Here is a 22,370-nt window from a genome sequence, read left to right on the forward strand (position 1 = left end):
CCCTGCTGCCCTTTCTCCCTTTTTTCTTTTTTTTTGAGACAGAGTTTCACTCTTGTTGCCCAGGCTGGAGTGCAATGACACAATCTCAGCTCACTGCAAACTCCGCCTCCCAGATGCAAGCGATTCTCCTGCCTCAGCCTCCTGAGTAGCTGGGATTAGAAGCATGCGCCACCAGGCCCAGCTAATTTCGTATTGTTAGTAGAGGTGGGGTTTCTCCATGTTGGTAAGGCTGATCTCGAACTCCCAACCTCAGGTGATCCGCTCACCTCGGCCTCCCAAAGTGCTGGGATTACAGGCGTGAGCCACCGCGCCGGGCTCTCCCTCTTTTCTCTTACACCTACCACCCCAACTCTGTACGTCCTGACACTCCCCAAAGACAGTGATTTGCAAACTTTGCCCTGGCAGAGACCCTCTCTGTTCACACTTCCACCAGCCCTAGGTCCCCGTCCAAAACATTCCTTTGGTCCTCTCTCCTCTGGCCCCAAAAGGAGGCAGCATGCTCAGCATCAGGGCTCAGTCTCTTTATTAGGCAGCAGGAGGGGATGGCCCAGCTCTGTTGGGAGGGAAATGGCACCAAGAGGACCCCATGGAACAGCTCCAACCCAAAGCTTAGAGGCAACTCGTTGGATAAGGGGTGGTGCAGTTAGCACGCCCAACCCTCCTGCTAGAACAGTGTAGGCTGCACCATCACTCCCCCTCTTCATCATCTTCTTCCAGGGGTGGCCGGTTCCTCTTGAAGAAGCCAACCTGGGGGTACACGGGGGCCAAGGTCAGGGTATAGAGATGATTTGTTGGCCCCAGAGCACGTGTGAGGAAGTATGCTAGCTACGAGCGCCTCCCTGGACCAGCGCAGAACATGAAGCCCACTGTACTCACAAATGGATGCCTTTTGACATTTAGAGATAATACATGGAACAAATTGTTGGGTTTTTGTTTTTTCTCTTTTTTCTCCCCTGAGTTTTTATTTTTTTCTTTTTTTTAGATGGAGTCTCACTCTGTCACCCAGGCTGTAGTGTAGTGGCTCAATCTCGGCTCAATGCAGCCTCCACCTCCCGGGTTCAAACAATTCTCATGCCTCAGCCTCCCGAGTAGCTGGGTTTACAAGTGTGTGCCACCACGCCTAGCTAATTTTTAGTAGAGATGGGGTTTCACCCTGTTGGCCGGGCTGGTCTCAAACTCCTGACCTCAGGTGATCTGCCTGCCTCGGCCTCCCAATGTGCTGGGATTACAGGCGTGAGCCACTGCGCCCGGCCTCTGAATTTTTCTTTTTTATTTTATTTTTAGAGACAGGGTCTTGCTGTGTCACCCAGGCAATCCTCTCACCTCTTAGCCTCCCAAGTAGCTGGGACTACAGGTGTGGACTACCACACCTGACTAATTTTTTTAAAAAAACTTTTTCGTAGAGATGGAGTCTCACTATGTTGTCCCAAACTCCTGGCCTCAAGTGATCCACCGCACCTGGCCCCCACCTGGAATTTTTCTTTTCTTTTCTTTGAGATGAAATCTCACCCAGGCTGGAGTGCAGTGGTGCAATCTTGGCTCACTGCAACCTTCACCTCCCGGGTTCAAGTGATTCTCCTGCCTCAGCCTCCCGAGTAGCTGGGGCTACAGGAGCCTGCTACCATGCCCGGCTAATTTTTGTATTTTTAGTAGAGATGGGGTTTCACCATGTTTGTCAGGCTGGTCTCGAACTCCTGACTTCATGATCCGCCCGCCTCGGCCTCCCAAAGTGCTGGGATTACCGGTGTGAGCCACCACGCCCAGCCTGGAATTTTTCTTATACTGAAGTTTGTGTCTACATGACTCGAGCATATGATGATATGTATTTGATTATTGTGGGTCTAGTGTGTGGTTTTCCCTAAAAGCACCATGTCTTCCCTTCAGTGTGCTTGAGACTTCTCCAGGTGCAGAGGAGCGAGTGACCCTCCAGGGCCACATAGGAAGGGAGGAATAGGGTCTAGACGAATCTTTGGGCCTCTCGCCTCACTCAAGGGGAAGGACGGGGCTAGGAGGAAGTGCGTCTTGTCCTTGAAACCAGCCAGGAATTCCTGAAGGCAGGACTTACACCCTCCATACCCTCTATATCCTCTGATTCTTTTTGGTGGCAGGGGTGTCTAAAGGCCTCAGAATTTCAGGTGCTATCCTTTCCAGTGGTATGTGCCTGGAAGGGTTCCCAGGAGAATGACATTTTTGTGTTTGTTTTACCTTTTTTGCTCTACTAGAGAAAGACATTCTATTTTTTTCTTTTCTTTCTTTCTTTTTTTTTTTTTTGAGTCGGAGGCTCACTCTGTTGCCCAAGCTGGAGTGCAGTGGCGTCATCTCGGCTCACTGCAACCTCCGCCTCCTGGGTTCTTGCAATTCTACTGCCTCAGCCTCCAGAGTAGCTGAGATTACAGGCATGTGTCACCACGCCCGGCTAATTTTGGTATTTTTAGTAGAGATGGGGTTTCACCATGTTGGCCAGGCTGGTCTTGAACCCTTGACCTCAGGTGATCTACCTGCCTTGGCCTCCCAAAGTGCTGGGATTACAGGTGTGACCCACCCCACTGGGCCGAGAATGACATTCTGATAGTGGAGACATAGACCCCTGGTCCCTGGATTACCCACTTGGGTGGGCCACCATGTCTCCTTGACTCCCTGCGAGGCAGGGCAGGGCCAAGCCTGTGCCTCGCTGGGGACTCCACCGTCCTTCACACCTCACCTTCCACATGGCCAGGACCAGGATGGTGAGCAGCAGCAGGCCACCCAGCACACCCACCAGCACCCACCAGATTGGAATGGCCCTCTCCTCCAAGGCCCGGAGCAGCTGTGTCCGCACCTGGGGGCAAACCCACGTGTCTTTTCAGTCACCTTGACACCTGCCTTTCACAAAGACTCAAACCTCAGGCTCGTGACCTCCAGCCATGCCACCCACCCATACCACCCCTCAGACTTTTCTGGCTGGGCACTGACTGGGGGACAATGGGTCCTGCAGGACTGGTCTCTGCTCCATCCCCCCACACTCACCTGAGCTTCCCCTCGGGGCAGGCTGAGGGGGGGCACCGCATAGGGGAGGGAGGACACGTTGAACCATGCGTGCGACTGCAGCACAAACTGATCCAGTGGCCTCTGGACAGGTTGAGGTTGAAAGCCGTTTACACCCACAAGAGGCCTATTGGTTGCAGGAGTCCAGGTCCCACACTCCCGGCGGGGAAGCCCTGCCTCTGACCTAATCCCACTGCAATCCCCCAAAGTAAACCTTGCCTTCCCTCTCTTCCTGCCCTCCCACACCAAACCCCGCCCCCCAAGAGCAAAGTGGTCCCCGCCCAGAAGGCCCGGCCCCGCCCCCCCACGGCCCGCCCCACCTGGTAGAGGCTGGGCAGCCACAGGAAGGCCAGCACCGTGACCATGGCCCGCTGCCCGCGCGCCATCTCCTGAAGGTCACATTGCACCACAGTACAGGGCGCCGAGTCGCAGCTCTGAGGGGAGGCGTCGTCAGTCCCCAGCCAGTCCCGGCCCATCACCACATCATCCCCCACCCCCTTACCCCTAGGACCCAACGCAGAGGGGGCCGGGGGTTCAGGAAGCGGTGGCCTTCCCATCAGGAAGGGCCTTGGATCCAAGCTTCGGATGCTGTCTCCGCACGGGCTCGCTCACATAGTCCCAGAGATGCAGGGAGGGTCATCCCCCAGCGCGCAATGCCCAGATCTATGATAACCTTGCTTTGGCATTGTTTTATGCTTCTTAACGTACTGGGAAGCTTTTAAAAAGTGCAGGTGTCTTTCAGCTCACCCCAGACACAAGCCAGCATGCTCCTCCATGTTCACTTGAAGTGCTCCCTGGGACCAAGCGTGGCCCACAGAGGCCCACAGCACAACCGGACCCCTCTCCCTCCTCCCATCCCCTCTGCCCCGTGGGCCCCGGGGAGGCCCGGCCAGAGACCAGAGAGCCTGCTCACTACGAGAACTGGATCCTGAAGCCTCGAGGGCTGCTCGGGCTCTGGCAGGAAGATTTGTCTGCGATCCCGCTTGTGATGGGCCGGGTGAATGGGGGAGGGGCTGGGGGTGGGCAGCCCCCAGTCCACCTGGGGGGGCAAAGGAGTGGTCAGGCCCAGGTCTCCCCCGAACCCCAGCCCACAGAGGTGCCCCGGTGGTTGGTCTGGTGCCGCCTTCACAGCTCTTTCTTCCACCCAGCTCTCACCTTGAGGGGGTTGACATGAGGCTGTGGGAAGCACTGAAGGCCCCCCTGGGGCTGTATATCCAGGATGTAGAGCAGATCGGAGGGCTGGGACTGCCCCGGGAGGTGGATGCTGAGGTGAAGGCCATTCACAGTCCCAGGGCCATTGTTGTGGAGCTGAAGGGGTGGTGGTGGCAGGGTGCGGGGAGCTTAGCGCCTCACCCGGAGTTCTGGGGACCCGCTCACCCCAGCCAGGGACGCGAGGCTCCCCACTACCTCATAGGTGTGCTCCACTTTGGGTCCCCAGCTGTCCAAGCTGTTCTGCTCCCTCTCACCTTCTTCTGCCGCCACCACCAGAGAGGCTGGAAAGGAGTTCCTGCAGGTGCCCGAGACCCCCAGAGAGAGCGTGATGTCCTGATTGGCCTGTGGGGTTTCCCCAGCGCCCCCTGGAGTTTAGAGCCCTGAATGCCATCTCCCTTCTCCACCCCTGGCCTCTCACCCTCGCAGCTCCACTTGGGCCTCTGCTCGGACCGGCACGTCCAGCAGCACAATCTTGCTGTTTGGATTCTGGCTGTTCTTGCTAGAGGGGAGGGGATGAGGAGAAACAGGGCCAGGGACACCAGCCCAGTGACTCTCTGGGGGTGAGGCCAGAATTTTAGAGAGTTCAGAGAGAGCTAATTATACAAACAGCATGCCACACTGAAGTTAGACCTGGGAAAGAACTTCCTCTAGGGCTCCAAGACCCAGACATAAGTCTCTGAGGAAGAAAGGGAACCAGGCGTCTTCAAAGACCTTTTTTTTTTTCTTTTGAGATGGAGTCTCGCTCTGTCGCCCAGGCTGGAAGGCTAGAGGGCAGTGGCCCAATCTCGGCTCACTGCAACCTCCATCTCCCAGGTTCAGTTCAAGCTATTCTCCTGCCTCAGCCTCCCAAGTAGCTGGGATTGTAGGTTCACACCACCATGCCCAGCTAATTTTTATATTTTTAGTAGGGATGGGGTTTCACCATGTTGGCCAGGCTGGTCTCCAACTCCTGACCTCCAGTGATCCTCCTGCCTTGGCCTCGCAAAGTGCTGGGATTACAGGTGTGAGCCACCGCGCCTGGCCTCGAAAGACCCTTCTGCATGGAAGGGACCTGAGGGGCTCTGCACGGGGGTCAGACGGGGGAAGGGTGGTGGGTAGGCACGCTCGCCAGGTCAGTACCTCCGTATCTGCAGCTGGAAGGACACAGACTCCCCAGCCTCTTCCAGATTCCCCACGCTCACCAACATCGCGATTCCTATCTGGGAGATGAGGAGGGCCAAGGTCACTGCCCAAATGCCCCACTTAGGACAGCCCTGCCCTGAATGTGGCCTCCAGTCTTCACCCTCCAAGATCACCATTATTCTTTCTTTTTCTTTTTTTTTTTTTTCCAAGACAAGAGTCTCACTCTGTCACCCAGGATAGAGTGCAGTGGTGTGATCTCGGCTCACTGCAACCTCCACCTCCCAGGTTCAAGTGATTTTTCTGCCTCAACCTCCTGAGTAGCTGGGACTATAGGCGTGCGCCACCATGCCCGGGTAATTTTTGTATTTTTAGTAGAGACGGGGTTTTGCTATGTTGGCCAGGCTGGTCTTGAACTCCTGATCTCGTGATCCACCCGTCTCAGCCTCCCAGAGTGTTGGGATTACAGGCGTGAGCCACCACACCAGGCCACCATTATTATTTCTATTTTGCCTGGAAGCCCACTGGGTAAAGGGGCTCAGAGAGGGAAAGTCACTCACCCAAGGACATGTGGCAAGGGAGTGTGAGGACCAAGATTCTGGCCCAGAACTATGTGGCTCTAAAACCTCACCCCTAAAATCTGGTTGTTCACGTGCCCTGGTGGAGATCTGGCACCACGACCCAGCAGCCTCACCTGGGCATTCTTCTTCATGGGGTTGCCCAGCTCACACAGCACCACCCTGGTCTCATTCTCCTTCTTCTGATTACAGATGAGTCTCTCAAAGCCCTTCAGGAAGGCAGTGCCAAGAAAGAAATTACAGAGCATCATATATATATTTTTAAGCTCCCTTGGAAGGTCTGGAAAGATTTGTGTGCCAAGGTAGGGAGGGGGGTTTTCTTGGAGTGGGGTCTCAAGGGACTGTCACATGCTAGTGTGTGTATTGCTGTAGCACTATTACTTTTTAGGCATTTTCATTTTGGAAATAAAAAACACAAAACATTAGAGTATGACCCCATTATTATAAACTACATTAACAACATAAAAAATAAATATATACTTATGTGAGTGAGAGTCAATATTGAAAAAAAGACCGGAAGGAAATCCACCAAATGTTAACAGAGGTTCCTGTTAACATTTGGTTCCTAAACCTTTTTTGTTTTTCTGGTTTTTGTAATAGAGTTTTGGAATTCTGTGCCATTAGCAAGTATTCGTCTTCCAAATTAAAAATAAAAAAATTAAAAATTACATCTGACAGCAAAGCAGAAAAGAGGGACTCTCCGGGAGGCAGATGAGAGAGCCAAGGCTCCAGCGCCTCCCAGGTCCTGGGTACTGTTCCTAGGGTGGGGGCTGTACCTCGACGTTGCTTAGGGCCCGCATATAGTGGGTGCCCTGGGGCAGGTGCACAGCCAGCTCTGCTTCATAGGCCCCCTCGCCCTCGTTGGCTGCATCCATCTGCAGCTCCAGGACATTATCTGCCCCAACTAGGAGCGGGGAGCCCGTCCTGTAGGGAAAGAGGAGTGAAGCCAGGGAGCCTGGGTCTGGGCCCAGGATGTGGGAAAAGAGGGGACTCAGGTGGGGAGCGGGTATGATAGGCAGAAAGAGCCAGGGTTGGGCACAGTGGGAGGCCTCCTCACACGCTGGCAGTGAGCTGAAGCTGGGGCACACACACGTCATCTTCCCCGCAGTCCAGGACGATTCGTGTCTAGAAGGGCACATTGGGGTGTGTGGGTAAGCTGGGGATGTGTGAGGTTTGGAGATTACATCAGGGTTAGGAAAACAGTGGGCTTGAGGTTCACATAGGGGCTTAGGGAGTAAGAAGATCTGAGGACGAAAAGGAGTTTGGAGATGGTATCGGGGCTCTGGGGTTTATTTAGAGGTTTGGGACAATCTCAGGGTTTGTCAATTTACATCAGAGCTTAGGGGATACTGGAATTTTTAGGTGTTTTATTTTATTTTATTTTATTTTTTTGAGATGGAGTCTTACTCTGTCGCCCAGGCTGGAGTGCAGTGGCACGATCTCGGCTCACTGCAAGCTCCGCCCCCTGGGTTCACGCTATTCTCCTGCCTCAGCCTCCCGAGTAGCTGGGCCTACAGGTACCCGCCACCACGCCCAGGTAATTTTTTTTTTTTTTTTTTTTTTGTATTTTTAGTAGACGGGGTTTCACTGTGTTAGCCAGGATGGTCTTGATCTCTTGACCTCGTGATACACCTGCCTCGGCCTCCCAAAGTGCTGGGATTACAGGCATGAGCCACTGAGCCTGGCTTTTTTTTTTTGAGACAGAGTCTTGCTCTGTCACCTGGGCTGGAGTGCTGTGGCACAATCTCGGCTCACTGCAACCTCTGCCTCCCGGGTTCAAGTGATTCTCTTGCCTCAGACTCCCGAGTAGCTGGAATTACAGGTGTGTGTCACCACGCCCGGCTAATTTTTTTTGTATTTTTAGTAGAGATGGGGTTTCACCATGTTGGCCAGGTTGGTCTCTAACTCCTGACCTCAGGCAATCCGTCTGCCTCGGTCTCCCAAAGTGCTGGGATTACAGGTGTGAGCCACCACGACTGGCCGGATTTTGAGGTTTTCATTAGGGTTTGGAATGACATCAAGGTTTTGGGGTTCACATTGCAACTTGGTACTAACCCTAATCCTGACTTGCTGTCAGGGGTCCTGCACCTCCCTGGCCTGTCCCCGCCTGTCCCTACCTGCTCCTGCACATGGGTGTCTCCATGCAGCACGACAGCAGGGGCCATTCCAGCCTCCGTGGGCGGTAGGGACACATTGAGGCTGAGCACAATGGGGCTCAGCTTGTCCCGGAAGTCTGCCTCATCCTAGGACGGGGGCAAGAGTCAGACCATCTTGCTACCATACACATCCCACCTTCTCCTGGCCAGTAGGCACCGTGTCCTGCCCACCCCCGGATTCACAGGACCCAGCTCAGTGCCCCAGGGCTAGATGAACAAGTCCAGTGGGTAAGTTCTACTCTCCCAGCCCTGCCAATCCCCTGCCTGGGCGTACTCGAAGGAAGGCCATGGTGGTGTGGCAGATGGGGCTGTGCTTTCCACCCAGATCCAGGTTCAGGGTGGTGCCTGCCTGTTGAGAGCCCAGCAGCAGCACCCGCCGGCCCTGGCGGGGCTTCTGCCGGTCCAGCTGCAGCTCGGCATTTAGGGCTGGCAGGGCAAGCAGAAGAGTCAGGACCTCCCTGGCCAGCCTCTGGGGGAGTCCAAGCCCACCTCCCTCCTGCCCCTTTCATGCCACTCACATAGCTTCTGAGGAATGTTGTGCCCAGTGGCTCCAACACACATCTGGATGTTGAAGCTGCAAAGACGTAAGTGGGGCTCAGGGGTTGGGGCCTTTCTGAGGTCCCAGATCCTTCAAGGCCCATGCCCTCTGCCTCCTCACCAGCTCACGGGTGTCTTGGTCTGGGGTAGGACACAGCTCCTCACAGCAGGATTCAGTGAATCTTGAACCAGTAGCTGGACAGAGGCCTTCACCACTGGCTGAGCTCTGATGGGATGGGGTGATGGGGTAGGCTTGCCACTGTGGCTCCTCCTGGCCTAGCCTCCTCTGATGGCACAGGACCTTCCCCATCCCGCCCCTGGAGCCAGCGCTCACCTGTACACAGCCACCTGGTTGGCCCCGTAAGCTCCCACGATCAGGTCTACAGACATCGAGGAATGGGTCAGAATTGGCCATTAGAGAGGGCATGGGATCCTCATCTCATCTTCCCAGGGGTTCCCCACACCACCTCCCCCACTGGAGGTTTCACCCAGCCCCTCTGGCAGTCCACAGTGGGACACCAGGCCAGGCATGAGCCCCTGGCCGTGTCTCTCGGCACTTCCAGCGAATGTCCAAGGGCCTTTCTTGGGCATTTCTAGCTGGAGGCAGTCCAGGGCACCTGGGTATCCGTTGTCATCGATGTCTACGGCACCTCGAAGGGAGAAGCCAAAGGCAGAGCCTGTGGGGAAGGGGCTGTCCAGGACCTGGGAGGGACGTGAGCTCAGCCCCTCACTCTGACCCAGGAACACCAGCACTTGGCCGCGGCCACTGGGACCCCCATAGGGGGCAGCCACTGCAATGTCTGGAAGGAGTAACAGAAAGGAAGTGGCTGATTGTTATTCAGCCTCCCTAGATGACTGTAAAACTTTCCTGAGCTTCTCTGGGCACATCCCAGGAGACCAGGAAAGGGGTGCAAAGTGTGGGTGAAGGAGGCACTGCCCTACCCTCCAAGAGTTAACAATCAGGTGGGAGAGGGACCTGCCAAGTAGGATTGTTATAAAAACAGTGACAACTCTCACTGTCTATTGAGGAAAATACATCCTGAAAATTAAGCATCATTATTCTCTTTTCTAATTTTTTTTTTTTTGAGATGGAGTCTCACTCTGTTGTCCTGGCTGGAGTGCAGTGGTGCGATCTTGGCTCACTGCAACCTCTGCCTCCCCCGTTAAAGTGATTCTTGTGCCTCAGCCTCTTCAGTAGCTGGGATTACAGGCGCCTACCACCATGCCCGGCTAATTTTTGTATTTTCAGTACAGACGTGGTTTCACCACATTGGCCAGGCTGGTCTCGAACTCCTGACCTCAAGTGGTCTGCCCACCTTGGGCTCCCAAAGTGCTGGGATTCCAGGTGTGAGCCACCGTGTCTGGCCATCTAGCGTCTATTTCTAACCTTCTCCATTCCATCAAACTCCCAGCTCACCCCACACTTCCTTCAGCAGGTGACAAAATCTCTTACTTCAGGAAGAGAGGCAGCCCACTATTATGCTATAATCCCACACCGACTTTCTTTTCCCTTTCCCCATTTGACCCTGGAAGAGGTTTCCTTCCTTTACCCTGACACTGGGCCAGTCACCCTCCCATCCCCTGAGGCATCACAGGGACTCTCTGCTGGCTCATCCCCCCATTTCCCCACAACATCATTTTCAACCTACTACATGTTCTTCCACATTGAAATAATCTTCCCTTGACCCTCATCTCTTTTCCGTGATCACCTTTTCTCTTTTTCCTCTCATAGTCAAACATGTTCTTTTTTTTTCTTTCTATTCCTCAAATTCCTTTTTACCACAAACCTGTTGAAAGTGCTGTCTACATTAGCTGCATCCAATTTTTCACCTCCATTCATACATTACCCCATTGCATTCTGGCTTCTGACCCTATCTTGGCCTGAATCAATTTATGTCACTGTCACCAATAACCTCCCCTTTTTTTTTCTTTCTTCCTTTCTTTCTTTCTTTCTTTTTTTATTTTGTTGAGATGGAGTCTTGCTCTGTCGCCCAGGCTGGACTGCAGTAGTGGCGCGATCTCAGCTCAGTGCAACCTCCACTTCCCGGGTTCAAGAGATTCTCCTGCCTCAATTTCCCAAGTAGCTGGGATTACAGGCATGAGCCACCATGCCTGGCACCCTCTTCTTGCTAAAGCCCATGAATAGCTCTCCAGCCCCATCTAATTGTACCTTGCAGCAGCAGCAGGAGTCGCAGCGCCCACTTCCTCCTGCGCATGCTCTTTAACGCACGCTCTGTCTTGAGTCCCGGGCCATCAGACCCCGAGTTCCCTCCTCCCTCTCTGGACACTCCTCTGTCTCCTTCTCAGACTTACCTCCTGTAGGAGTCACCTAAATGCTTTTGCTCCCTAGGGCTCTATCCTGGGCCTCTTCTCATTTCACAGGTCCTGGGACCTCATCCACTTTCCCCAAACCCCTGTCTCCCACTCAGATCTCTCTTGTGGAAGCGGGAAAAGCCACTCCCAACTGTTCTTTGGATATTTCCGCCTAAAGCACCCAAGCCCTTCAAGCTCAACAGGTCCAGAGCTGAAATGCTGATCTCCCGCCTCTCCCCAGCACCTGCTGCACGGCCTGAGTTCCAGGCAGTGGAGGCCATCACAGGCACACAACTCCAACCTCTCCTCTGGCCCCACATCCAGTCTCCCACCAAGTCCTAATAATCCGAGTCCTAAATATCTGTGAAGTCACGCCCATCTCTAACTCCACCGCCAAAATCCACATCCAGGTGGTCATTGTCTCTTGCCTGGATTAAGGCAAACACATCCTAATTAGTCTTCAACTCTCCCATCTGCTCTCCACTCAGCACCCCAGCGTCTAAGCCACATACTTATATGCTTAAAACCATCCTGGTTCTGGCTGCCCTCAGGCCAACTCCATGCCTTTTGAGTGTCTGTTAACCCCTCTGCAGAAAGTCGGGCTCCTCTCTTCCCTCACCATTGTAGCCATCCCGGTCGAGGTCGCCCAGGGGTGCGATGGCAGAGCCGAATCGCCCATAGAGCTGTGTGCCAGTCAGCAGGAGGCTGGGGGCACCCAGTGCGTGGGGGCCTCGCGGCTGCAGGAACAAATACACACGCCCCACTTCGGCCAGTTTTCGGTCTGCCCGGCTCTCCATATACAGCGGAGCGCCCACCAGCAGATCATGCCTCCTGTGGGCCAGATGAGTGGTTACATGGGACTGGACCAGAGGTATATTGGGGCTAGGGCCAAATCTCCCCAACCCTTGCTCTTCTGTTCCTCCAGTGGACACGTGAGACTAGGGCTAGGAAAGGGAGACAGAGGGCAGCTCTGGTAATTTGGGACCCAACTGGGTAGGGGTGGGGCATGTCCCTCCTCACCCATCCCCGTTGACGTCAGTGACAGCCACTGAATGCCCAAAATACGACGCCATCTGCAAGATGAGGAGCACCATCATTCACGCCGCTGGACCAGCATCCTCTCTAAGAAATGGGCCCTCACCTCCCGTGAAATATTCTGAAGTCTCAGTTCCCCCTCCACCCAGCCACTCCCACTGGGACCTGGCCCCCACCTGCTCTCCGCGCAGCCGGTGCAGCCTTTGGTAGTAGGAGTCCAAAATTTCCACCTGCACGGACAGCGCAGGCGACAGCATCATGCTTGTACCCAAAGCAACCTCCCACTCCAGGTGAGAAAGGGTTGTTTGGTGGAGGCGAGGCGGGGGTGGGGGGCGCTCAGGAGTTGTCAGCCTGAGGACTGGCATAAAGGGCTTCGGGAGGCCCAGTGATGGGGGCACTTACCGCTCCCAGGGTCCAGCTCCAAGTGGGGGCACCGACGACATACTCTGGCGATAGGGAGAGCCAGGCTCAGGAAATGAGAGCCTTAGAACCTACCCACTTCCCGCTCCCCGTTCTGCACCCAGGGAAAAATTTGTGTGCAGGAAGATTTCCCTACACAGCGGAGATATCAGGAAGGCGCTCCTCCCCAGGCTGGTTCCCCAACTCCCGCCCTGACTAAGTGGATTTCTTGCCTGTAGTGTTGAGATCCCCGTCGAACTCGCCCACGGCCACCGAGTACCCTGAGGACACGGGCGCAAATTAGTCTTTTCCAGGGGAGGAAGCAGAGAGGGGACGGAGGGCAAAGGAGGAGATCAAGGCCACTCAGCCCCAGCCCTCCATTGTGCAGATGGAAAAACGGAGGCCTTCGAGGGGCCAAGCCCTGCCCCAGGCTGCACTACGAGTCTGCAGTGGAAGGGAGCGGTGGGTGCATGGGAGGCGGGCGGTCTGCGGGGAAGCCGCAGGAGCGGAGGGCGGGAGCGACTTAGGCGGTGGGCTGGCCGGCAGGACCTGACCGTCTGCGGTGGGCGGTGACCCTCAGGGTGCTGGAAGTCTGGAAGGGCGGTGTTACCCCAGTAGCCGTCGAAGTACTCTGGGTTGCTGGAGTCAAAGGAGAGGCTCTGGGAGGACACGTGCCACAAAAGGATGCCTGGGCGGTAACTCGAGAAAATATCCGCAATTGGAGCCTGGGCCAGGAGACCTAGGGCGGGAGGGACAGCGGGTGTGGGGCCCAAACACCGCGGGTCTCCTTGGGCCGCGAGAAGGGAGGGAGGTGTACGGATGGGCTCGTACCTAAGAAATAATAGCCGCCAGGAGCCCCAAGCACCAGCTCTCCGGCCTGGAAGGGAAGTCCTGAGGGTGAGAGGGGGCCCTGTTTTGGAGCCGCCCCCACTCCGCTTTTGCTCCCTACTTGCCTGAGTGACCACGGAGCTGAAGCCCGCTTCACAGTAACGCTTGTCCCAGCCTGCAGGAAACAAGGAGGAGGGGTCAGCGCACGGGTGAAGGGAGGCGCGCGCGAGCCCGGAGGAGGGCTGGGGGGGATCCGACAGGGGCGGGGCCTGGAGTCGGCGGGGCCCTGGGGCGAGGCCAGATCCAAAGCAAGGGCTGCGGCGCTGGGGGCGGGATCCGATGGGGGCGGGGCTAAGCAGTGGCGAGTGGGCGGGCCCAGGTCGTAGCTGGCGCTCACTAAAATCATTTTCCATGTAAATGCGGCTCAGGGTGTTCCCACGACAGGGGGAGTACTCGGCGCGGCGGCCGCTCTCTGGTTGAGCCAAAAAGCAGCTGCCTACGGGCGTCTTCTCAGCCTCCTCAGTCTTTTCTAGGACGTTCCAGTGCTGCCAGGGGGCGCAGGCCTGGAGAAAGGCCACAGGAGTGGGGACGGGCGCGAGACTTGGGCTCCTCCTGGCCCCACGTGTCCCTGCCCCCGACTGTTCCCTGTGCCCTGTACCGCGGGGCCCACCACAATGACGTCGCTCCAGCTGACGACCGACGCCCCCAGTCCTTGGCGGGCCTTGAAGGTTTGTAAAGTTTGGGAGCCTACATTTCGGGTCTCATCACCTGGAAGGCACAAGAAGGGGTGGGGCGCTGAAGCCCGGCAGTACACGTCCCTCTGACCCCACCCTTGCTCTCCTTGCCTGGGACTCACGGAGGTCAAAGAACAGCGAGGGGCACTGGCCGCCCTCGGCCCTCCAGGGGCACAGGAACACGCCGCCCGTCTCCTCCTGGCTGGGGCCCAGGGTCCGCGGGGCGCCCACCACGATGGCCACTCTGCATAGGAAAGCTGGGTGAGCGCCGCGCGGATTCCAGCGTATCCCAGGCCCTGGCGCCGGCGCTGGGAGCACTGCCCGGAAGGCGATGTGGCATGGGGGCACTGGACCATCTTTCCTCAATGACACCTCACAGACCACCGTGATGTACTTCATCTTATGGACAGTGAAACTGTCTCTCAGCAAGGGCAATCACGTGGCTAAAGTAACCCAGTGAGTTGAGAGTAGAGCTGGGACTATAACCATTTGGTTCGATTTGAACACCAGGGGTTTGAGATCTTTGCTGAAAAAGACCTAAACTCTGTACAACATCTCCATCCTTCCACCCACAACAAGAACCAGGGGTTCACATGCTCCCTAGAACGCCTGTCTAGACTGTTACCAGATCCTCTCTTGAGAGCTGGTTTTAATGAGGGACGGTAGAGGGTACCTCTAAAGTGGGGCTGGAGTGTGTGTGCTGATAGAGATGAGGACCCTAGCAGATCTAGGTTTAAATCACAATTCTGCCATATGTGAAATAGGAATACCAATTTCATAACCAATGACTGGTTTTCACAACCAGTCAATGCTGTCAGGAGTAAATGTAATAAATATGAGTAACGGTTAGCATGGTTCCACCCAAATACATAACAAACGCTCTTGAAACAATGCTATACTTTTAAAAAATAATTTTGTTGTTTTGTTTTGAGACAGGGTCTCATTCTGTTGCCCAGCTGGAGTGCAACAGCACGATCACAGCTCACTGTAGCCTTGATCTCCATGGCTCAAGCAATCCTCTCCCCTCAGCCACCCGAGTAGCTGGGACTGCGGGTGTGCAACACCATGCCTGGCTAATTAAAACAAAATTTTTTTATAGGCTGGGCATGGTGGCTCACACCTGTAATCCCAGCACTTTGGGAGGCCAAGGGATTACAGGCGTGAGCCTCTGTGTCTGGCCCATAATATTTTTTTAGACTGCAGGATGTTTAAGTAGTGCCAATGGGATCACTACTTATAGGAGGGGAAATAAGCAGGAGTGGGCACAGGAAGGAGTTGAGCTGATTCAGGCCCAATGACAGCATTTGCCAACACCCCACGAGCTCTGAAACTAGAATGACCCTTCAAAATTGTCAGAGTTGGCCGGGCATGGTGGCTCACACCTGTAATCCCAGTACTTTGGGAGGCCGAGGCGGGCTGATCACCTGAGGTCAGTTCAATTCCAGCCTGGCCAACATAGTGAAACCCCGTCTCTGCTAAAAATACAAAAATTAGCCGGGTATGGTGGCATGCCCCTGTAATCCCAGCTACTCGGGAGGCTGAGACAGGAGAATCGTTTGAACCCAGGAGGCAGAGGTTGCAGTGAGCCGAGATCACCCCATTGCACTCCAGCCCGGTCAACGAGAGCAAAACTCCACCTCAAAAAAAAAAAAAAAAGAAAGAAAAAAAAGGCCGGGTGTGGTGGCTCACGCCTGTAATCCTAGCACTTTGGGAGGCCAAGGCGGGTGGATCACCTGAAGTTGGGAGTTCGAGACCACCCTGACCAACATGGAGAAACCTCGTCTCTACTAAAAATACAAAATTAGCCGAGTGTGGTGGCACGTGCCTGTAATCCCAGCTATGCGGGAGGCTGTGGCAGGAGAATCACTTGAACCCGGGAGGCGGAAGTTGCGGTGAGCCAGAGATTGTGCCATTGCACTCCAGCCTGGGCAACAAGAGCGAAACCCCATCTCAAAAAAAAAAAAAAAAAAAAAAAAAAGAAGAAGAAGAAAAAAGAATTGTCAGAGTTGATGAAAGAGGGCTGGACCCTTATCAAATGCCTCCCTCACACCTGCCTCCACTCTCCCCACTCACCCACTTCTCATTGATCAGACACTGGATGTGGGCCACCTTTGGAGGGGACTTGGAGTGAACTGGCTCTCTTCAGCAGAGGAAATCCCCTAAGTGGCTGACACTTGAAGGCTATCTGCCATTGCCACCCATTGCCACTCCCTGAAGCTGGTGGGCACAGTGTCTCTCGAGATAAGTAGCTCAGGGTACACGCTATGAAGAGGAGGAGCCAAGACTCTAATCTTGGCAGTCTTGATTCTGAAGCCTGATCAATACTAATCATTAATGAACTATTGCTTCTTTTCAAATATTTATAATGTTGTTGGAGATGAGGGAAATGGAATAGAAATGCAAGGTGGGGGAGAGTAGACAACTTTAGTTCTGCAAATCAATTTAGGTCATGTGCTCCTTTCCACATTTCTTTCTTTTTTTTTTTGAGACAGAGTTTCGCTCTTGTTGCCAAGGCTGGAGTGCAATGGCGTGATCTTGGCTCAACACAACCTCTGCCTCTCAAGTTCAAATGATTCTCCTGCCTCAGCCTCCCGAGTAGCTGGGATTACAGGCATGCGGCACCACGCCCGGGTAATATTTTTTCTTTTTTTTGAGATGGAGTCTCACTCTGTCACCCAGGCTGGAGTGCAGTGGCACGATCTCAGCTCACTGCAACCTCCACCTCCCGGGTTCAAGTGATTCTCCTGCCTCAGCCTCCCGAGTAGCTGGGACTACAGGAGTGTGCCACCATGCTCAGCTAATTTTTGTATTTTTAATAGAGACAGGGTTTCACCATGTTGTCCAGGCTGGTCTCGACCTCCTGACCTCGTGATCTGCCCACCTCTGCCTCCTAAAGTGCTGGGATTACAGGCATGAGCCACTGTGCCTAGCCTCTTTTTTTTTTTTTTTTGTATTTTTAGTAGAGACGGGGTTTCTCCACGTTGGTCAGGCTGGTCTCGAATTCTCGACCTCAGGTGATCCGCCCGCCTTGGCCTCCCAAAGTGCTGGGATTACAGGCGTGAGCCACCGCGCCCGGCCTCCTCTCAGCATTTCAAGGTGTTGAGGGCGGAGTGGTTCATACAACTGACCCTTGGGGAAAAAATAAAGCATCAACTCTTGTCTTCCCTTTGTTCTTGCTGTAGTTTCAGTGCTCATCACCCCACCTGTGCCCTGCCCTTATACCTCCACCTGAGCCAGTCCCCCGGACCCCAACATTCTTGACAAGAAATCAACCTGAATAGGCCCCACAAGTCACCTTGCTCAACTGCTATCACAAATGGGAAACTCGAAGCCCCCAGAAGCAGTGATGGGGAGGGGTCCTGCTCTCTCCCAATACCCAAACTTCCCTTATGGCTCACCTCCCATGGCTGTCCTTGTGGAAGTCCAGTGAAAATCCAAAGTGGCTGCCATTGGGGCCTGCATAGAAGGTGAGCTGCACTGGGTCCAGGTTCAAGGCCCAGGCTGGAGGGGCAGCACAAGGTCCCAAGAGCAGCAGCACCCACTCCAGAAGCCAGAGGGCTTGCAGTGGACACAAAGCTCTGGCCATCTTCCTTCTTCCACAACCTCCCAGGCAGGAATGGGCCAGCTCCTCCTCCTTCCTTTCAGATTCCTCCACAGGAAGTCTTTTCTTATCAAACTGGAACCCCAAGGAACTTGCTGAGCAATGGGCAGAGCAAAGGGCTATAGCCCCTGGATTCACGGTGGCTAGAATTGCCAGGAAGTGGGTGAGGCCACCCCGAGGGTGGATGCTCATGACTGAAAGCCATGACTCCTCCCCTTTCCTGAGAATAGTTTATTACCATGTCCTATTGGTTCTGCCTATCAATGATGTCTCTTCAATCTTTACCCCATCTCTACTATCACCGAGCTAGTCCAAGCCACCATCACTTTCTGCTTGGGATAGCATGATTGTGAACTGGTCCATACCTGTCTACTCTAGCCTACAATTCTAATCTCCTCCCTTCCCCCATCTGGCTGTACAGCTGTGGTGCTTTGTGACTTGGCCAGAGGTCGGGGAAGGAGAAGGAAGCTGCTGCCCCCTGATAAAACCTGAGGCTGCTGTATCTTTTTGGATACGGCATTTACCCACTTCCTCCTTCTAGGACCTTGGGCGGCCTCAACCAGCCATATTGGTGCAGCAGCTTCCTCACTCCTCCTCCGTCTTGAGCCAAGCTTTAGTGTGGCCACAGCAGTGCAGTCAGTGCTGGGGACAGGGTGGTGAATGGACCTTGGTCTAGGTGGCAAGGAGATTGGGGATAAAGTGGAGTTATTCCAGGGAATTTTGACTCACAGGTTCTGAGATTACGCATTAGCTGTTCAGTTGAAGGTAGGTCCTCAACTACCTTTTTGGGTGATGGAGCTCTTTGACCATTAAGACTTGATTCTGGTTGGGGTATTTACCTAGGGGAGCCTTCCCTGACTCTTCAGGCTGGCCTCATGGGCTAACACACATAGGCACAGCATTGAGCACACTGTTTACTCTTGGTCCGTTCACAGGATTGTGTAAATGAGTCCCTTGGGAGCAAGGCTCCTTGCTACAGCCCTAGAGACTACCCAAGAGTCCAATGTGTAGTACGTGTATTGCTGAAAGACTGGATGGAAACACACACTAAGGATGGAAGATGCAAACATAGTGTGACAAAGTGAAGGGATGAGTTTTGAGCAGAAAGGCAAAGTCATTTTCTCTCGGTAAGCAGAAGAGGAGGAGTGCCGAGTCTTACTGGCATTCATGCCTTCCCAAAAAAGCAGGTTCTCAGGAAGGAGATTTAAGAGGTCTGCTAGGGGTAACCATAGCCACATTTTCCTTTTGATTTCTATTTTCTGACCAAACTTAACCATTGCCGTATCCTGCTCAACCACCCTGTGCCATTTTGAAGTCCCCTCATAATTTACTACCTCAGCATAGAGCTAAGAATCTTATCCTTTATAGGACAGGAAGCTAAAAGCCTGAACTTTGGTCTGGGCCTTCTTCATTGCTGAGTTCCCAGTGTCAAGTACATGGGAGGTGTGTAATTAATGTATTTGCTTGAACAAATACTTAACCCAGTCCTCTACTTACCTTCTATCCTCCCAGTGTCCTCAGGTGAGTGACTGCTGTATTACTGGTGTATTCTGTGAGGCCAAATATTAACACACATTTCACTCAAGTTTTCAATAAGTATTTACTCTGTTCAAGGCACTGTGTTGATAAAGGATACAAAGATAACCATTAGGCCAGGTACAGTGGCTCATGCCTGTAATCCCAGCACTTTGGGAGGCTGAGGCAGGAGGATGGCTTGAGCTCAGGCATTTAAGACCAGCCTAGGCAATACAGTGAGACCTCGCCTCTATTTTAAAATTATAAAAAATAAAATATTTTAAAAACTCCAAAGATAGCCATCAAGGAGCCTTAACAAACAGCCCAGGAAGAGTTAAGACATGAACACACATAACTGCAGCAGAGAGACAGTAAAGTATGCCGTGAAAAATACACAGATTATCAAAGTCACATATCATTGTTACTCAAAACAACCCTAGGAAATAAGTACTATTATGCCCATTTTATAAACACAAAACTGTGGCACAAGAGTTTTAGGTAAATTGCCCACGTTTACACAGCCAACGGATGGCAAAACTAAGATTCAAACATGGGTTGCACTTGAACTCATGTTCAAGTTGCCTTTTGTCAGAGAATGAAAGGGTTTTTAGGCATAGAGAATACATAAGAGCAGCAAAGGAACACAGAGGCGGGGAAGGACAAGTAGTTGACTCAGCATGGCAGAATGCTTAAAGGGTTGGACTGAGGCGCAAGGGGGTAAAGCTTGGGGATTCAAATCACTGGAGGTCCTTGAATGCCATATTAAGGAATCTGAACTTTAATCCATGGGGGATGGAAAATCATAAAGATTTTAGCTGGGCGCGGTGGCTCATGTCTGTAATCCCAGCACATTGGGAGGCCCAGGCGAGTGGACCACAAGGTCAGGAGTTCGAGACTAGCCTGGCCAACCTAGTGAAACCTCGTCTCTACTAAAAATACAAAAATTAGCTGGGCGTGGTGGTGTGTGTCTGTAGTCCCAGCTACTTGGGAGGCTGAGGCAAAATAATTGCTTGAACCTGTGAGGCGGAGGTGGCAGTGAGCTAAGATCATGCCACTGCACTCCAGCCTGGGCGACAGAGTGAGACTCCGTCAAAAAAAAGAAAGAAAGAAAAGAAAAAGAAAATTATAAAGTTTTTTTTACGCCAGGTTTGGTGGCTCATGCCTGTAACCCTAGCACTTTGGGAGGCCAAGATGAGGATTGCTTGAAGCCAGGCGTTTGGGACCAGCCTGGGCAACATAGTGAGACCCTGTCTCTACAGAAAAATTAAAATTAGCCAGGCATGGTAGTGCACACCTGTAGTTCCAGCTACTGAGGAGGCTGAGGCAGGAGAATCACTTGAGCCCAGGAGTTTTAGGTTACAGTGCACTATGATTTTGCCACTCCACTCCAGCCTGGGCAAGAGTAAGACAATGCCTTAAAAACAATTTTTTTTTTTTTGGCTGGGCATGGCGGCTCACACCTGTAATCCCAACATTTTGGGAGGCCAAGGTGGGCGGATCACTTGAGGCCAGGAGTTTGAGATCAGCCTGGCCAACATGGCAAAACTCTGTCTCTACTAAAAATACAAAAATTAGCCGGGTGTGGTGGTGCACACCTATAGTCTCAGCTGCTTGGGAGGCTGAGGAAGAATTGCTTGAACCTGGGAGACGGAGGTTGCGGTCAGCCGAGATCGTGCCATCACACTCCAGCCTGGGCAACAAGAGCAAAATTCCATCTCAAAAAAACCAAAAAACCAAAAACCAAAAAACACATTTTTGAATTTTTTTTGGCTCAATTCTGATGCACAATCCTCAGTTAATGGTATTTTACTTGGCTCATATTCTTTTTATTTTTGAGACAGGGTCTTGCTCTGTCACCCAGGCTGTAGTGCAGTGACCTCATCATGTCTCACTACAGACTTGACCCCTGGGCTTAAGCAATCCTCCCACATCAGCTTCATGAATAGCTGGGACCACAGGCTTGTGCCACCATGCGCAGCTAATTTTTAAATTGTTTTGTAGAGATGGGGTCTTGCTATGTTACCCAGGTTGGCCTTGAATTTCTGAGCTCAAGAGATCCTCCTGCCTTGGCCTCCCAAAGTACTGGGATTATAGGCATGAGACACTGCGCCTGGCCACTTTGCTTGTATTCTTGAACATATAATCAAAATGTTTACTATGTATTCAGTGTGAGATACGCTGGGGGCTGTGGGGGTGGGGTATAAGAATCACTCCCTGTTCTCGCAGAGATTACAATTTTACTGGGAAGCAATGAATACAAAATGAGTTGCATTCAGATTCTGAAAAGCCAGTAAGCTTACACAGAACAGGGAATTAGGTTCTAGTCAGGAAGGCCACACAGGAAAATGCTGCAATAATTGAGATATGAGTTGGTAGAAGTGAGCGAAGCTGTCTTTGGCAAATAAGAATGGAAATGGCTGACGAGGCCTGAATTAGTCATCAAGGGTTTGAAGAGGGAGTACTTTCATGATTCAGGCCAAGGTGGCTGAGGCCTTATCAGAACAAAGCAATTAACTGCACGTATCTTCACATAACACTCTGTACAGTCCAGTCTGCCTCTTTGACTTGTCACCTCCCCTGCTCTCAGAAAATCACTTTTTTTTGTTTTTGAGATGGCGTCTCACTCTGTCACCCAGGCTGGAATGCAGTGGCGTGATATTGGCTCACTGGAACCTCCACCTCCCGGGTTCAAGTGATTCTCCTGTCTCAGCCTCCCGAATAGCTGGGATTACAGGCGCACGCCACCATGCCTGGCTAGTTTTTGTATTTTTAGTAAAGACGGGGTTTCACCATGTTAGTCAGGCCGTTTCCTGACTAACTAATCAGTTCGAGACTAATCGAGTTAGTCTTGATTTCCTGACCCCGTGATTCGCCTACCTTGGCCTCAGTGCTGGGATTACAGGCTTGAGCCACCGCGCCCCGCCCATTTTTCTCTTTTTTTTTGAGACGGAGTCTCGCTCTATCACTCAGGCTGGAGTGCAGTGGCATGATCTCGGCTCATTGCAACCTCCACTTCCCACGTTCAAGCCATTCTCCTACCTCAGCCTCTTGAGTAGCTGCAATTACAGGCATGCACCACCATGCCTGGCCAAATTTTTTTTTTTTTTTTTTTTTTTTTTTAATTTTTAGTAGAGATGGGGTTTCACCATGTTGGCCAGGCTGATCTCAAACTCCTGACCTCAAGTGATCCACCTGCCTTGGCCTTCCAAAGTGCTGGGATTAGACATGAGCCACCACACCTGGCCTCACTTTTCATTTTCTAACGTGTGTGTGTGTGTGAGAGAGAGACAGGGTCTCACTCTGTTGCCCAGGCTAGAGT

The 22,370-nt window shown here is 52.9% G+C and overlaps 1 protein-coding gene across 1 annotated transcript; it reads right to left on the minus strand.

Annotated features, from left to right (window-relative positions):
- Positions 1–499: 499 nt before the first annotated feature.
- Positions 500–22,122, minus strand: ITGA2B (integrin subunit alpha 2b). Its single transcript, XM_002827433.6, has 30 exons — positions 17,334–22,122; positions 14,058–14,179; positions 13,872–13,969; positions 13,599–13,764; positions 13,327–13,376; positions 13,205–13,250; positions 12,984–13,112; positions 12,607–12,654; positions 12,377–12,420; positions 12,151–12,204; positions 11,960–12,012; positions 11,559–11,770; positions 9,244–9,426; positions 8,961–9,006; positions 8,748–8,852; positions 8,608–8,663; positions 8,364–8,515; positions 8,051–8,176; positions 6,991–7,058; positions 6,710–6,857; positions 6,050–6,142; positions 5,356–5,435; positions 4,655–4,735; positions 4,432–4,531; positions 4,180–4,332; positions 3,938–4,063; positions 3,345–3,458; positions 3,007–3,108; positions 2,702–2,818; positions 500–747 (listed from the first exon to the last, which is right to left on the minus strand). Exons 1-30 carry the CDS (start codon positions 17,726–17,728, stop codon positions 688–690), a joined length of 3,327 nt encoding a protein of 1,108 aa, XP_002827479.2. The 5' UTR covers positions 17,729–22,122; the 3' UTR covers positions 500–687.
- Between the last annotated feature and the right edge of the window lie 248 nt (positions 22,123–22,370).

Source organism: Pongo abelii, chromosome 19 (assembly GCF_028885655.2).
Source record: "Pongo abelii isolate AG06213 chromosome 19, NHGRI_mPonAbe1-v2.0_pri, whole genome shotgun sequence".
Taxonomy (NCBI): Eukaryota; Metazoa; Chordata; class Mammalia; order Primates; family Hominidae; genus Pongo; species Pongo abelii.